Source organism: Suricata suricatta, chromosome 3 (genome assembly GCF_006229205.1).
Source record: "Suricata suricatta isolate VVHF042 chromosome 3, meerkat_22Aug2017_6uvM2_HiC, whole genome shotgun sequence".
Taxonomy (NCBI): domain Eukaryota; kingdom Metazoa; phylum Chordata; class Mammalia; order Carnivora; family Herpestidae; genus Suricata; species Suricata suricatta.
In genome coordinates, this window is record NC_043702.1 from 98,812,013 (window position 1) to 98,829,763 (window position 17,751).

The 17,751-nt window shown below is 37.3% G+C and overlaps 1 protein-coding gene across 3 annotated transcripts in view; it reads left to right on the forward strand.

Annotated features, from left to right (window-relative positions):
• PTPN4 (protein tyrosine phosphatase non-receptor type 4) overlaps window positions 1-17,751 on the forward strand; it is a 207,932-nt gene that overhangs the window by 183,387 nt on the left and 6,794 nt on the right. For all 3 annotated transcript variants that reach the window (XM_029934710.1, XM_029934712.1, XM_029934711.1), the window contains exons 20-26: window positions 7,020-7,186; window positions 8,007-8,097; window positions 8,179-8,240; window positions 11,115-11,261; window positions 12,877-13,005; window positions 15,242-15,390; window positions 16,647-16,782. In XM_029934710.1, the coding sequence (XP_029790570.1) occupies window positions 7,020-7,186; window positions 8,007-8,097; window positions 8,179-8,240; window positions 11,115-11,261; window positions 12,877-13,005; window positions 15,242-15,390; window positions 16,647-16,782 (881 nt within the window). The remainder of the gene's footprint in view (window positions 1-7,019; window positions 7,187-8,006; window positions 8,098-8,178; window positions 8,241-11,114; window positions 11,262-12,876; window positions 13,006-15,241; window positions 15,391-16,646; window positions 16,783-17,751) is intronic.

Genomic DNA, 17,751 nt, shown 5'->3' on the forward strand with positions numbered 1-17,751 from the left:
TAATGTATTGTTACATTCAGTTTGCTAGTATCTTGTTAAGAATTTTTGCATCCATGTTCATCGGGGAAGTTGGTCTGTAGTTCTCCTTTTTAGTGGGGTCATTGTCTGGTTTTGGAATCAAGGTAATGCTGGCCTCATAGAATGAGTTTGGAAGTTTTCCTTCCATTTCTATTTTTTGCGGGGGTGGGGGGACAGCTTCAAAAGAATAGGTATTAACTCTTCTTTAAATGTTTGGTAGATGGGGCGCCTGGGTGGCTCAGTTGGTCAAGCGTCCATCTTCAGCTCAGGTCATGATTTCATGGTTCATGGGTTCGAGCCCTGCGTCGGGCTCTGTGCTGACAGCTAGCTCAGAGCCTGGAGCCTGCTTCAGATTCTGTATCCCCCCCCTCTCTCTGACCCTCCACTGCTTGCACTGTCTCTCTGTATCTCTCAAAAATAAATAAAAAAATAAAAATAAATGTTTGGCAGAATTCTCCTGGAAAGCCATCCAACCCTGGGCTCTTGTTTTTTGGGAGATTTTTGATTACTGATTCAGTAGTTATGGGTCTGTCAAATTTTTCTGTCTCTGTTTTCTAGTTTATATGTTTCTAGGAATTAGTTCATTTTTTCTGGGTTGCTCAATTTGTTGGCATATAATTGCTCATAATATTCTCTTTTTATTTGTATCTCTATGGTGTTGGTTGTGATTTCTCCTCTTTCATTCGTGATTTTATTTATTTGGGTCCTTTTCCCTATTTTGGATAAGTCTGGCTAGGAGTTTATCAAAAAGAATCAGCTCCTGCTTTCATTGATCAGTTCTACTGTTGTTTTCTTTTGTTTTTTTTTCAATATCCTTGGTTTCTGCTCTTATCTTTATTATTTTCCTTGTTCTGGTTTTGGGCTCTATTTGCTATTTTTTTTCTGGCTCCTTTAGAGGCATATGGTTACGTTGTGTATTTGAGACATTTCTTCCTTCTTTAGGAAGGCCTGGATTGGTATGTACTTCCCTCTGATGATAGCCTTTGCTGTCTCACAGAGGTTTTAGACAATCATGTTTTCATTTTCATTGGCTACTATGTACTTCTTAATTTCCTCTTTAATTTCTTTGTTAACCTATTCTTTTTATTTTTTTATGTTTGTTTATTTTTGAGAGGAGAGAGAGAAAGAGCCTGAGTGGAGGAGAGGCAGACGGAGAGGGAGACAGAATCTGAAGCAGGCTCCAGGCTCTGAGCTGCCAGCACAGAGGCCGAAGTGGGACTCGAATTCAGCGAATCATAAGATTGTGAACTGAGCTGAAGTCAGATGCTTACCTGACTGAGCCAGCCAGGCACCCCCCCCCCCCCCCCCCCCCCCCCCCCCCCCCCCCCCCCCGTCCCCCATCCCATTCATTCCTTGTTAGGATGTTCGTTAATCTCCAAGTAGTATTTATGGTCTTTCCAAAGTTTTTCTTCTGGTTGATTTCAGGTTTTATAGTGTTGTGATCTCAATATACATGGTATGTTACTGATCATTTTGTACTTGTTGAAGGCTTATTTGTGATCCAGTATGTAACCTGTTCTGGAGAATGTTACATGTGTCCTCAAAAAGAATGTGTAGTCTGCTGCTTTAGGATGAAATGTTCTGAATATATCTATTAAGTCCACCCAGTCCAGTATGTCATTCAAAGCCATTATTTCCTTGTTGATTTTCTGCTTAGATGATCTGTCAATTTCTGTAAGTGGGCCTTTGATAGACACTTAATTATGGTATAATACCCTTCTTTATCTCTTGTTAGAATCCTTTTTTTTGGCATCCATTAGCATGATAGATGGTTTTCTATCCCCTTACTTTCATTCTGCAGGTGTCTTTAGGTCTAAAATGAGTCTCTTGAAGGCAGCATGTAGATGGTCTTATTTTCTTATCCATTCTGATACCCTATGTCTCTTGACTGGAGCATTTAATCTATTTACATTCAGAGTGATTATTGAAATAAAAGAATTTAGTGCCATTGTGTTGACTGTAGAGTTGGTGTTTCTGGTGATGTTCTCTGATACTTTCTAGTCTTTTTTGCTTTTGGTCTTATTTTTCCTTCACTCAAAGAATTCCCTTAAAATTTCTTGTAGGACTGGTTTGATGGTCATGAATTCCTTTGATTTTTGTTTGTCTGGGAAACTTCATCTCTCCTATTTTGAATCTATTCCTTGCTGGATAAAGAATTCTGGGCTGCATTATTTTTCTGATGTAGCACATTGAATATGTCCTGCCACTCCTTTCTGGACTGCCAAGTTTCTTTGGACATATCTGCTGCAAACTTGATCTGTCTTCCCTTGTAGGTTAAGGACTTTTTTCCTTTGCTCCTTTCATGATTCTTTCCTTGTCTGTGTATTTTATGAATTTAACTATGATATGCTTTGGTGATGGTCGGGTTTTTTTAATCTAATCAGAGTCCTCTGTGCTTCTTAGATTTTGATGTCTGTGTCCTTCCTCAGATTAGGAAAATTTTCAGCTACAGTTTGTTCACATGCCTTCTGCCCCTTTTTCTCTCTCTTAATCTTATGATTTGAATGTGTTCTTTTTTAATAAGTCACTGAGTTCTCTAAGTCTTGTATTGTGATCTTTTGCCCTTGTTTCTCTCCTTTTTTCTGCTCATTTAAAATTTTTGCCTTACTAGATTTTAGTTCTCTTATCTCTGCAGAAAGAAATTTTCTTATATCTCCCATGCCTTTTTCAACCCCAGTTAGTAGTATAATTGTGGCTTTAAATTCTAGTTCAGACATTTTACTTACTTCTGTGTTGATTAAATCCCTGTTCTTCTGGAGTGAATTCTTCTATCTGGTCATTTTGGAGGAAGAAAAAATTAATAAGATAAAAATTTAAAACAAAACAAAAAAATCAAATAAGGGAAGTTGGGTCCTAGGTGTGTTTTGGTCTGTTTGTTCAGAGAAGCTTGACAGAATAGATAATAAAGAGAAAGGAAAAACAGTTTTAGAAAAGTTTAAATAAAATAGAATAAAATTTTTTTAAATAAATTTGTTCTTTCTGTATCCAAGAGAGCACAAATAAACCAACATAAGCAAAAACAGAAATATGAAAACAAATAAACAAACCAGCAAACAGAATGAGACCCAAATGAAATTACATTCAGGATCTCATAAACGTGAAACTTTACAGCACGCTATAGTCTGTAGACTAATAAGCAAGTAGAAAGGATTTGTGTTTGTCTTCTGGGGGATGTGCCTGGATGACACAAGTGGTTGGGGCTCCATTTTCCACTTGGTGGCACTGCTTAGCTTAGTGGAGTCAATCGATATAAACACATGAACAAAAAGTACAAGTGCCTTAATCCAACTCCTTAGTCTCTAACACAGGAACTTTGTGCCCTCACCAACCCACAAACAAGCACTCCTCCTTTGTCTCAGGCTTCTGTCTGCTCCCTTCCTCCATCTTGACCACATCCAAGCTGTCTGCCTGCCAGATGGTGCCTCCCACCAGAGTTTTATCTCAGATGGTGCTGTGTTTCAAAACCCCACACTTCAGAGACCCCCAGTGGCTTGGATCTGCTCAGACTCTCTGGGGGAGGGTCTCACCAAGCAATGGTCAGGTACTGACTTGTCCCAGAAAACATTTGCACAGCAGCAGAGTCTCAGAGTTTACGGTAAATCGCAACACACAGCCACTACCAGGTTTTGGTGACTTCTGGCATCTTTGTTCCCATATCAGTAAACCTGGTTGGCTCAAGGGAAGGCTGTGTGGCCTTTACCAAATGCACTTCAGTCAGGTGAACTGCTTCTGTCTGCATGGCACTCAGACCGCACTGCCTGCTCCTGAAGATTTGCCCTATTTCCTCACGAGAGCACCACCAGGCACTGAGCTCCAGACCTTCATACTCTACACTCCACTGTTCATAGAATCCTGGTGGTATTAAAACCTTCTCCTTTCTCCCCATCAATGGTTTTGGGGAACAGATATTTTTTTGTCCAGTCCTCTGTGAGTATTTTCATGCTCTCTCTCCCTCTTTTTCTCTACAGCTACTTTCAGGGAGAGTAGTTTTCTTGTGCAGTCCCTAAGCGCTGCACTCTCCCCCTTTCTCTCTCTGTCCTCTCTCCACAAAGATGGCTCCCTACCCATAGTGGCTCTGCAGCTTTTCTCTCTCCCAGTTCACCTCTCTGCACCAAGTACTTGCCAAGTTCGATGGCTCATATTCTGCAGATTATTGCATTAATCCTCAGGTCAATTTCCTGGGTGTTCAGAATGGTTTGATGCTGATCCACCTGCATTCCAGGGACAAGACAAGCTCAGAGTCCCCATTCTACTCGGTCTTTACTCAATAGCCCGTTTTGAACCACTTTTTAAAAACCCTATAGCAGGGGCGCCTGGGTGGCTCAGTCAGTTGAGTGTCCGGCTTCAGCTCAGGTCATGATCTCACGGTTCATGGGTTCGAGCCCTGCGTCGGGCTCTGTGCTGACGGCTAGCTCAGAGCCTGGAGCCTGCTTCAGATTCTGTGTCTCCCTCTCTCTCTGGCCCTCCCCTGCTCTCTCTCTCTCTCTGTCTCTCAAAAATAAATAAAAAACATTAAAAAAAAAAAAAGAAACTCTATAGCAAGCTGTAGTTAAAGCATTTTTAAAAATCTTGCTGTGTTTGCAGTGGATAATGCCAGTAGCCTAATCATGTCATCTCCTTATCTGGACAGCTAACTTGTTAATTCATAACCACAGTTTCAGGTTTGGAGAAACCTTAATACCATACTCTCTAGCTCTTTTGCTGATGGCTTGAGTTTCCTCTACAGTAGCCTCAAATCCTCCTGCCAGTGTGCAATGCTCAGCGGCTCCTGAAGCAGCTCATTTCCCCTTTGAGTAGCTTGAGCTATTAATTGAACTAAAAATCCATCTTCCTTCAGTCTTTTTGTTCCTAATTCTGTCCTTTTGTGCTATGCAGAGTGAATTTAATGCAAAATAAATGAAAACCCCCTTACTTCAGTTTTTTGGCAAGAGCTCATTTTCCCAGACCCTTTTTCCTTTCTTCAGTTTTATTGCACTGTTTCAAGTTCCTGCAACACTTTATCAGTCTTCTCTGGGAAAAGTTTTTACATGCCTGTATCCCAGCATTATAAATATTCTAGTTTTTTCTGAACGGTTCATCATTAGCCATGGTTTTAGCCGCAAGAGTAGTTATTGGTTGATGTCTTGGTACCAGCTGTTGAAATGTATGTCGTAAAGGAGTATAATGTAGTTAGAACTCAACCAATTCTACTATCACCACCACCACACCCAACCCAAGAGAGTTTTCCAAGAGAATTTCTTTGAAAAAGAAAAATACGAAAGAAAGAGAGAGAGGGAGAGAGGGAGGAAGGAAAAGAGAAATACAGAATTCTCATTTTGCCTCTTGGGTACAAACAGGCATTTTCATTTTAGCTTTTCTACTTCTTTTTTTTGCCTTCGTTGTCTAGAGTTGGCTTTCTAAGAAAAAGAGCATTTCAACAGAACATTCTATTTTGACTTTTCAAGGAATACATTCATTAAGTCCTGATATTTAGGTGGCTCATTATTATGCACTTTCTGTCACATAAAGCAACTTAAATTTTATACTAAGAATAATATTCCCTCAGTTTTGCTTCTTCTGTTTTCTCTTGATAACAGATCCTAAAGAACTTAATAGTAAGTTCTGCACCTGGGCAGTTTTATATATTCTCATTTAATCTTGACAGCCATCCAGTGAGCTAGATTTATTATCTTCATTTTATAGTTGAAGACAGTTTGACACCAAGACAGTTAATCTGCTTACAAATTTCATGTCTTGTATAGAATCAGAATATGAACAAAATTCCATTTAATGGAAAAATCACAGCCTTTTTGCAATTCTAAATCACTTTATACTTTAAATTAGGGGAGGAAACCACCTACGCCATACTTCTTGGCAAAAGACCTTTCTATTGTTTTGTCAAAATCTGGACTAGGACTTGTGTTTACTTTTAACATGAGTCTGTCATGTCCCTTTTTATTTATAATAACATCAAAATTTAATATCAAAATTTTAAAGTGTTTATAAAATGTATCAGAAAGACAGATAGCTTGTTTTTGTAGGTTTTTCACCCTTTAGTTTTCATTTCTTCTTAGAATGTATTCTTACTTTTTTTCCTTTTCATTCTTTATTTCAGAAATTTTTCTGTACACACATCTGAACAGAAGCCAGACCTCTTCGGCATGGGCAAAGAAGCCACTAGCTTGGCTACCCTACTCTAGCTCTTTTTCAGCTTTGCCTCTGTCTGTGGGGGCTAGGATTTTACAGGACCACGGGGACACGCCAGGCTATTACCTGTGACTGGGCCTTTTCTAGACTACTACTTTTAACCTTCACGTCTCCCTCTAACTAGCTCTGATCCCACTTCCAGTATGGCCATTTTCTCTAGGTCCATTCTCCCTGGGGTAAATCACCCTGTGTATGTACCTCTGTGCCAGCAGGATAGCTAAGAGGCAGCAGCTTGCAGAGTTGTGGAGAAAACACTTACATAAGTGCTGGTATGTCCCACGTGTTCATAGGCCCCCAGGTTAAAGAATGGAGCATAGGGTTGGCTCCAGGCCAGAGGCTAGGTTCTGATTCTCTTCCTACTTTTGTGACAGTGGATTCTGGCCTCCCAGGTTTTGTCGATGTGTCAAGGAAAGAGGACAGAACAGGATTTGTTTCGCACTCTATTCAAGTTATTTGTACCTCTTCATATCTGGATGTGTGGTATATAGGTCCCTGCTTCTACTTTTGTTCTGGCTCCCACAATTTAAGGGAAGGTCTGGTCTGATCTGCTTCTTGGCAGAAGCAGAGAGAGGTGTAACTTTTCAAGTTACCGACATCTTCAGCAGTGTGTCCAAGAACATTTCTTTTCCCTAAAGGTACAACAGAGTTCAACTTCACAGCCACTCTCTATCCATTACACACTGGCACCAGACTGAGATTTGATGAATTCTTTTTCCTGACACAAAGTTAAAGAACATGTCTGATAACTTCTTGCCAAAACATTAAGATTTTCATGTGGCTTTTTTTTGTTTGTTTGTTTGTTTCTTTCTTCCCAGCTGTATATGATGTAGTGGAAGAAAAGCTAGAAAATGAACCAGACTTCCAGTACATTCCTGAGAAAGCCCCAATAGATAGCATCCATCAGGATGACCACTCCCTACGGGAGTCAATGACCCAGCTGGCTGAGGGGCTTGTCACTGGGACAGTCCTGGCACAATTCGATGTGAGTACTGTTGTAGGGAAAGCATGGTAGGCCATATTTATTAATTAATTTCATGGTTTTTTTTACTACCTGGTCTATCATTTATAATGCATAAACTAAAATGATATTCTGAGAAGTAATTGACATAAAAAATTTTCATAAGATACATAGTTTTAAACACTGCTTGCAAAATACTAGCTGTGGTTACATAATAGATATCTATTAAAAGAGAAGAATAAGAAAATTTTATGCATATGTCACCAAACTAAATTTTTTTCTGTAGTTAAATAGCTATTTTTATGAAAGGGGGCCCATGAAGATAGGCGATGATGGAGCTAAAAATCTGGAGTTAAAGGGGAAAACAACTTTTGTGCCTAGTCATGTTTAATCCTCTACTTTTTAACTAATTGGCATCATTAATATTTGTTGCTCTAACATATGTGCTATTGATGATTGGGACTGTAAATCGTTTAGGGTACGTCAGTTGTTCTTTTAAGAAGTTCTTGGTTCGTATACTGTGTAAACATCTCCAAACTACATGAAAGCTAAATGTTGTCTGCAGATTTGTGATTCAAAACTTAAGGTGTTTTGCTATAAGCAAACTTATTTTCATTTGTTTTATCATTAAAAAAATTATGGTGTATAATTTTTGTCAGAAATTGTACAGAATTCAGCTTTGCAAATTTGGTTCAATACCCAAATAGCCTAAGGTACGTACATCATTGTATGGTTGAGGTGTCCTAAGGAAAAAACTTGTTTTTTGCATAGAAATAAGTCTGAAAAGCAAAACAGAATCTCTTAATGGCTTGCTGAACTCATCTTAAGTTCTTTTTTTTTAAAGCAACTATATCGGAAAAAACCTGGAATGACAATGTCTTGTGCCAAATTACCTCAGAATATTTCCAAAAATAGATACAGAGATATTTCGCCTTGTAAGTATCTATAATCTCTGTTTATTAAATTTAATCTTTGTAGCATAACTTTATTAAAACATTCTTTTAAATTTCTTTCAGATGATGCTACACGGGTCATTTTAAAGGGTAATGAGGACTATATCAATGCAAATTATATAAATGTAAGTTTATTTTTATTGTGCCTTTGCCATTCAGAATAAGATGGACCACTATAATTTTGTAGTTCCTTTTTTTTTAATTTTTATTTATTTTGAGAGAGAAAAAGAGAGTATGCATGAGTGAAAGGGGTGAGGCAGAACAAGGGAGAGAGAGAGAGAATCCCATTTGTGTTGTCAGCCCAGAGCCCAGTGAGGGGCTCAAACACTCAAACCATGAGATCATGACCTGAACCAAAATCAAGAGTCAGGCACTTGACTGAGCCACCTAGACACCTCTGAACTTTGAGGTTCCATTTATCCTTGAGAGAATATTAACGCTTACAGATATTGAAAAATATTATGAAATTAATGTTAAAAAATAGTTTGATACTGGGGCGCCTGCTTGGTATTCTCTCTCTTCCTCTCTCTCCACCCCTCCCCCACTTGTGCATGTGTTTGCTCACAATCTCTCTCAAAATAAATAAACTTTACCAAAATTTGGTACTGACATATTAACATGCATACAGAGAATGGAATAGAATAGTCCAGAAATAATTTTTAATCTATAAATACTTCACCCACTCACTTTTTGTATAACATATTTTAGATACATGAAAATATAAATGTAAAAATGGAATCATGAAAGTACTTGGAGCAAATGTATGAGACTTGTTTAAAATCTCAGAAAGGGAAAAGTTTTTCTAAGTTTAGACACTTGTCTAAACTCTGAAAAAGAAAAGTGCAAATCAAAACTGTAAGAAATTACTATTTTTTACCTATCAGATTGAAATACCAAAAAGTGTGATAATATTATAAACAAGTCTATATCCCGTATCTGAAATTTTGGGGCCCAGTAGACTTTGAGATTCATAATTTTTTGGATTTTTGAAAGGTTATTCAGTGCTTATACCATCTACTATAATAAGTAACATCCTTAATAGACTATGAGACATTACCCTGTAATCAACATGTTGATATTTAATAGGAAACCATGGATATTCCCACTGAGTGGTACTACTAAAGACTATAAGTAATCTTAAGTTAGTTCAGGTCAGATACTGTTGTCAAATGAGTCCAAGTTAGGTCAGTTGTACCAAAGAAAGGACAAACTACACTTCAGAGCACTGGGAGTTTCAAAATTGTGGATGAGGGATGAGAAGTATATTAAAGAGACTCTCAGAGGAAAGTCTTTTCCCTCCTACGTTGTTGGTGGAATTATAAATAGGTACAACCTCTTTGGAGAAGTAACTAAAAAAAATGTTAGGTTTATAAAACTACTCAGTGCAGCCTTATTTATGTTAGCAAATAGATAAGCAGCAATTTAATATGTACTAATTAATTATGTACTATTTATTTATGTACTAATTAACTATGTACTATGTAATTACGTAAATTAATATGTACTAATATGACACGATCTCAATGATAAAGTGGAAAAAGAAACAAGACACGCAGAACAACATTGTAAGCTACCTTTTATGTCTTACAGAAAACAAAGACTTTTGCATGTACATTTGTGTGTCGTATATAGAATATCTCTGAAAGGATGTTAGAAGTTAGAGGAGCTCCGGTGGCTTAGTCGGTTCAGCGTCTGCCCCTTGGTTTCAGCTCGGATCATGATCTCATGGTTCATGAGTTCAAGCCCCACATCAGGCTTTTTTGCTGACAGTGCCGATCCATCTCTCTCTCGCTCTCGCTCTTTCTCTCTCTCTCTCTCTCTCTCTCTCTCAAAATGAATACAAATTTTTTTTAATTTAAAAAGAAAGAAATTAGCAAAAAGGATTGTGCTCCTGGGTGTGAACCAGAGGATAGGAGGGAGACCTTTATTCCTTTTTTTTTTTTTTTGTTAATGTTTGTTTATTTTTGAGAGAGAGAGAGACAGCATGTGCATGAGTGGGGGCGGCAAGGGGGAGCATATACTGAGGGATACACAGGCTCCAGGCTCCAGACTCTGAACTGTCAGCACAGAGCCCAACTGAGGGCTCGAATTCACGAACCATGAGATCATGACCAGAGCCACCCAGGCACCCCTGGAGACCTCTTTTTCTATTCACTCACCTTTTCGTATTCTTCCAGTGCCATGTGCATGTGTCACCTTGTCTTCTTTTTTAATTAAATCTCAAAATGTAGTAGGATGTATTAACTCATCTTCCCCAAATACTCACAATTTTAATTTTCCTGGAAATAATGAATTTAAGATATTTTTACTATCTTTTTCTAATGTGTGTGTATATATCTTATATAGTATATCTTATATAGTATAATGTATTACATGTTATATTTGTGTGTGTGTGTGTAAAATTTGTAAAGTTTGAAATAAAACAAATGGCAGAATTTTTGTTCCTTGCAAATTCTACCTGTAAACTGTTTAGGGACAAATATTTTTTATTTCTGTACCAAATCTCCGCCTCTAAAATGGGGTTTTCTGGGGGAGCCTGGTTCACTCGGTTAAATGTCTGGCTTCGGCTCAGATCATGATCTCACGGTTCGTGGGTTCGAGCTCTGTGTTGGGCTCTGTGCTGACAGCTAGCTCAGAGCCTGGAGCCTGTTTCAGATTCTGTGTCTCCCTCTTTCTCTGACCCTCCCCGCTCGTGCTGTCTCTCTCCGTCTCTCAAAAAAAAATTTTTTTAATAGAGTTTTCTGTAAAGCTGCTCTTAAACCCATAAAAGTGCTCTGAAAAATATTTTGATTTTTTTTTCCAGTACTTAAAAGATAAATATGTATAAAACTACTGAGAAATTTCTTCTACAGATAAAGAATTCGTTAATTTTCTTTTATCTGCAGTTTTTTGAAATCACTTGTATTCAGTTATTATTTAGTAGATAATTTTCATATACTTGATCATAGTAAAAGGTAATAATATAAAAGAATTTTAGTTTTGTGTCCTTTTCTTTTTAGATGGAAATTCCTTCTTCTAGCATTATAAATCAGTATATTGCTTGTCAAGGGCCATTACCACACACTTGTACAGATTTTTGGCAGATGACTTGGGAACAAGGCTCCTCCATGGTTGTAATGTTGACCACACAAGTTGAACGCGGCAGAGTAAGTCATACTTGAATCTTAAACAACACGTGGACTTTTTTCAAATTATATTGCATATGTGTTCAAAATATTCATTGATTTAGTCTGTTTTATAAACTTTAAACTTATGGTGTTGTGATTAAAATCATAGTAACTAACACATAAATAAATGTTAGCCACTGTTATCAATTATTATCTAAATGGATTGATAGATATTTGATAAATGATTTGGATCTAGAATATGTAAAGAACTCCTGCAACTCAGCAATAAAATGATTAAACCCCAATTTAAAAATGGCTGAACATTCTGAATAGATGTTTCTTGAATAAAGATATTTAAATGGCCAGTAAGGGTCATGAAAAGATGCTTAGCCACATCATTAGTCACCAGCAAAATGCAAAATCAAAGCCACAATGAGGTAGCACATCATATCCAGTAGAATGACTAAAATAAAGGGGCGCCTGGGTGGCTCAGTCAGTTAAGCCTCCGACTTCGGCTCAGGTCAGATCTCACGTTCGTGGGTTCGAGCCCCGCGTCAGGCTCTGTGCTGACAGCTAACTCAGAGCCTGGAGCCTGCTTCCATGTCTGTGTCTCCTTCTCTCTTTCTGCCCCTCCCCCTCTCATGCTCTGTCTCTCTCTGTATCAAAAAATAAATAAAACATTACAAAAAAAAAAGATGTTCTAAAAGTGATTTGCTGATGGGTGCGCAGTTCTGTGAATATACTAAAAACAACTGAATTGTGTGCTTTAAATGGGTAAATTGTATGGTATGTGAATTATATGTCAGTAAAGCTGCTTTTTAAAAAATCCTAATTATAGGGTGCCTGGGTGGCTCAGTCACTTTCATATCTGACTCTTGGTTTTGGTTCAGATCATGACCTCACAGTTTGAGTTTGAGCCCCGAGTTGGGCTCTGTGCTGACAGGACAGAATCTGCTTGGCATTTCCCTCTCCCTGTCTGTCCCTTCTCTGTTTGTGCTCTCCCTCTCTCTCTCTCAAAATAAAAACACTAAAAAAAATTTGGGGGTGCCTAGCTGGCTCAGTCGGTTAACTGTCCAGCTTCAGCTTAGGTCATGATCTCATGATTTGTGGGTTCGAGGCCCGCCTCAGGCTCTATGGTGACAGCTATCTCAGAGCCTAGAGCCTGTCTTTAGAGTCTGTGTCTACCTCTTTCTCTCATCCCCCACCCCCGCCGCTCATGCTGTCTTTCTCTCTCTTTCTAAAAAAAAAAAAAAATAATAATTTTTTCGCCCTAATTATGAAAATAAATGTATTGACATTTTAGAGATTCTTTCTCATTGTTAACTTAAATCTCGACATATGAAAAATTAGTGCACCATTTTGCCACTGTTAAAGTAGTAAATAATTCACGCAAGAATTAATCAAGAATGGTAAAACATTGGGTGAAAACTTGTAATAAACAGGATTTTTGCAGTCTCAAAATATTTCCAAACATGATTATTACAAAGAGAAAAAATAAGAAGTGTTAACAGTTGGCAGATCTAGGTGAAGGATATATGAAGGTTTATCAAATTATTCTTGTAACTTTTCTTAGGGTTACAAGTTTTCAAAAATTGAAACATTTTCAAAATTGCAGAACCTAAATTATATATATTTCTTAATCTATTGATGTCAGGTTAAGTGTCACCAATATTGGCCAGAACCCACAGCAAGTTCATCCTATGGATGCTACCAAGTCACCTGCCACTCAGAAGAAGGAAACCCAGCATATATCTTTAGGAAGATGACACTATTTAACCAAGAGGTAGGATGGCAGCATATCCACTCAATAGAACTTTTATGTTCAAGGTAAAACTTTGAAAAAATGAGTTGTTTGCTTCGTTTGGATGATTTGGAATCTTACAAAGTGTATTCTCCTACTGTATTAAATGCATTTTCCATTTCTTTAGGTAAATATGAATGGTCAGTAAAAAATTATTCTAGTGAATAATACTTACTACTACTATTCATTAAAAATTATGCCAGGTTTATATTTAGTTTCTTCCTACCAGTAATACCAATAAAGTATTTGAGTACATCTGTGGAAATAGAATAATTAAAAGCTGTCAAATTATTGTGCTGTTTGTAGAAGAGTATAAAGGAGAGCAATTTCACAGTCTCCTCAGTATTAAGAAGGAAAAGACTGTAGGCAGGATCCTCTGACAACAGATAGGTTATAGCTTTTTTTTAAAATTTTTTTTAATGTTTTATTTATTTTTGAGGGACAGAGAGAGAGAGAGAGAGAGAGAGCATGAGCAGCGGAGAGTCAGAGAGAGAGGGAGACACAGAATCTGAAGCAGGCTCCAGGTTCTGAGCTAGCTGTCAGCACAGAGCCTGACACAGGGCTCGAACCCACGAACCGTGAGATCATGCCCTGAGCCGAAGCCGAACACTCAACCGACTGAGCCACCCAGGCACCCCAAGCTTTCTAATTGCTAGTTCTAACTATCACCTGGGTCACTCTTCTTTGCTTCCAAATCTAGAGCCAGAAATGGGAACTGATTAGTAAATGATGGCTTAGTAACCCACTTAGAAGATGTGTGTGGAGGGTGACATGTTGCCAGTCTTGTCAGGCTGTTAAAAGATAGCACACCCTACATGTATTGCCTGCAGCTAGATATTCCCCTGTAGCCACCTTTGGTTTTGAAGGGGGCTCGAGATGAGCAAATAGTACACTCTCTGAATACCTATGCCTGTCCCATCAATGGTTAAGCCTTAGGAAATGAGAGCTTCATCTCCTCCTCCCCACCCCATTCCACCTCCCAGATATGAATAAAGGAGCCCAAGCAAGACAGCTTTACTGTCCCAGAGGGAAGGAACTAGATGTTGTGCTGATTTATAATAAAGGAATCTGGCATTGAACAAGTTATAAGAAATAAAAAATTAAATTTTCATAATCTTTTGTAGATTCCATCAGCATGAATTTAGGGCTTAGGGACATATACAGTATAGCTCATGGTCTAATATAACAAGGTAAGTCCATAATATATTTTCTTCATTTTTCCAAATGGAAGTGAAAGGCTGTATATGGCTTCAGCATAGTCTCTTTATGCTCCACCTATAGATTACCCATGGCAGTTTATAATATTAAAATGTCTTTTCTTTGCAAACCCTGAGTACTTCAACTATGCCAAGACACAAATTAGTTTTTAAAGTTTGAGACAAATATAATTGGGAAAATACATTTGTTACCATACCAAATATATACATACATGGATGAATAGAAAGACATTACCTCAAAACAAAATATAATTTTACACTAACAATTTTTGTCATTATTGGTACCATTAAATTCTTTTGTTAACAATAATAGTCAAGGGGCACCTGGGTGTCTCTCAGCTCAGGTCTTGATCTCAGGGTCATGAGTTCAACTCCTGTGTTGGGCTTCGCACTAAGTGTGGAGCCGACTTAAAAAAAAAGTCAATAATAATCAAAGGTTGTCTATTGTAGATAACTTCATTTCATTTCATAGGATACAGAAAAGTTATTTATCTAGTTATTCTGAGGTCTCTTTGGGAATTCTTTTTTTTATTAATTCCTTTCTTAATTACCTTGTACTTTAATGGTCTTTTTTAATGGTATTTTCTGGAAGCTCCCATAAACATAAATGACTATAGCCAGATTTCATACTCTTGAATGACTGTACTTACCATTTGTTTAGAATATGATTGCAAACAGCTGATTGGGTGATTTATATATAGGTCCTCTCATAGAATTCTTTCAATATAAGACTATCCCTTGAGTTGTAGGTATTATTTTTCATTTGAAGAAATTTAGGCTTTGAAATATTAAGTGCTTACAATGCTTAATGAATACAACTGTTTGTGTAAAATGGTTCCTTTGTTTATTAAACTTTTGGGTTTTATCAAATTTCTGTATTACTTTTGGGGAGGTAATGGGGATACTTTCTTTGCTTTTCTTCTAAAATTAAAATGACCTAAATGTTTATATCTTAAAGATAATCCCTAAGTCAATGTGCATAATTTTTCATTTACACGTAGAAAAATGAGAGTCGCCAACTCACTCAGATCCAGTACATAGCCTGGCCTGACCATGGAGTCCCTGACGACTCCAGTGACTTTCTGGATTTTGTCTGTCATGTACGAAATAAGAGGGCTGGCAAGGAAGAGCCTGTTGTTGTTCACTGCAGGTATTCTATTTTCCACCTTTGAGTATTGAGTAGCTGACTAGATGTGTCACTTTTAAACGAAAGCCTATTTTATTTTGTCCTAAAATTGTGATCATCACTATAGTGATTAGAGGGAACCCAAAGCTGTGAAATGAAGCTGGAAGGCAAAAGATATGTTCCAACATCCGAACGTCTGAAACATTATCATAAGAAGTAAAAATAATACTTTATTGACTGATTCTTAGAATCAGTAGTTTTAACATCTCAGACACTGGGTGTCTCATATGGCTGGCATCTTAGACTTGATGAAATATAGTATTATAGGCATTCAGTTGCAGCCTAAGGTTTAGATTTCCTCCTCCCATTCTGTGGCCCCTCCCAGGACCTTTGGCAAGTACTCTACCTTCTTCTGGAGTGGCTCTAGCCACTACCATCAGAAGATAAGCCACTTCTAAGAGCTCCAGTGGACAGTGATAGGCTGTAGTGATAGGCTACCCTGCCTTACTTCCATAGGCCCCATTCTGCCTTCCAAAAGGCCAGGTCCAGTGACTCCAGCCATAACTGCCATCAACCCAGAGCAGGAGACTGAAATTATCTTCTCTTATCCTGTGATTTATTCAGAAGCTGTATTGAATCCTCTGAACAAATAAATGAAGGCATCTCTTCATACTTAAACTTTCCGGCACTTTTTTAAGAGTAGAGTTTCAAATTATCAAAACAGATTATAGACCCGATGCTGAGAGGCAAAATGGAAGGAATGATGAACACATTTGGCCATTTCATATCCTAAGTCCCCAAAAGCTGCTATAGCTATGTTCACAGAGAATAAAGTTGTTCTTAAGTATCCCAATTCTAAAGTTTAATCAAAATTGAATTTGGTTTTAAAAACTGATTTGAATGTGTCAAGTACTATTGTCTTTTGTACATTTGTTAATGATTATTGTAATTTTGTTACTTTGCCTTTTAAAGGAGATTGCTCCAATAAGCCTCTATAGTTGTTCAGATTTTTAAAACTGAAATCTGATTCTTTTAAAGTAGCATTTTTACACTAACAATGGGGGAGGGGTGGATACAAATCATTTAATCTGTACTACATATGGATTGTTTTTTAATTTTTGAAGTATTTTTAGTTGGGTTCTACTTTTGTAATATAAATCTTTTAATTAAAATCAAATTATTCCACTGTATTATGTTTCAGTACTTTAATTTAATATACAAAAGCCACAAGAAGTTTAACAGACTAGTACCATTGAGACCCTTGCCCTTACTTTTTTTAGTGCTGGAATTGGAAGAACTGGGGTTCTTATTACTATGGAAACAGCCATGTGTCTCATCGAATGCAATCAACCAGTTTATCCTCTAGACATTGTAAGAACAATGAGAGATCAACGAGCCATGATGATCCAAACACCTGTAAGTACTGCACTTCACATACATGTGTGTATACTCAGCATGATGATTTTTATTATCATTGTATATGCTAAACCATATTTTTTTCTTTTGATTCCCTGCCAGGAGCCAGTAAGTCCTAGCATAGGCGTTGATGAATATTGCCTGTGAGCCAAATCTGGCCCACCACTTGTTTTTGTAAATAAAGTTTTATTGTAACACAGCCATTCTCACTTATTTACATATTGCATATGACTGTTTTCATGTACAATATAATACAATATTTTGATATACAAAATATCAAAGTTGAGAGGTTGCAATAGGTACCATATGATTGGCAAAACCTAAGATATTTACTAACTGATCTTCTACAGAAAATGTTAGTACCAGCCTATCCTGTTAATTCTTGAATTCTTATACATGTGCAGAGGAACTTTCCCTCTTTCAGTCAAATGGGATGCCACGAACTGTGGAAAGTCTTGGTAGACCTGTTTTCCATGAAACAGCTGTGGTGAAATCACTTTCTCTTTAGCATAAGAACTTGAATCACAACAACAAAAACAGTCATGGAAATTACGCTATTCATTTATTGTATTCTACACAGACTCTAAATTATCTTCCAGGAATAAAAGGAGGTATCATGGAATTTTAGAGTTAATGTTAAGATTATATTTTATATTAAGCCATGATGAAATATTAGCATTATTGGTGGCATTAAAGTTATTTAAGTGAATTGACCTGTGTGATCTAATAAATGCCTGTCATTGTTTTAACTTTTAATTATAGAAAATTTCAAATATACACAAGAGTAGACAATCAAATATAATGAACACTGTTGTCGAGTCCTCAGACCCAGCAGCATTTGCCATGTTGTCTCATCTATAGTGCCACCTCCTCTCCCTGTATTTGAAGCAAATCCTAGATGTCAGATCATTTTGACTGGGGGAGGGGTGGATACAAATCATTTAATCTGTACTACAGATTAAATTTAGT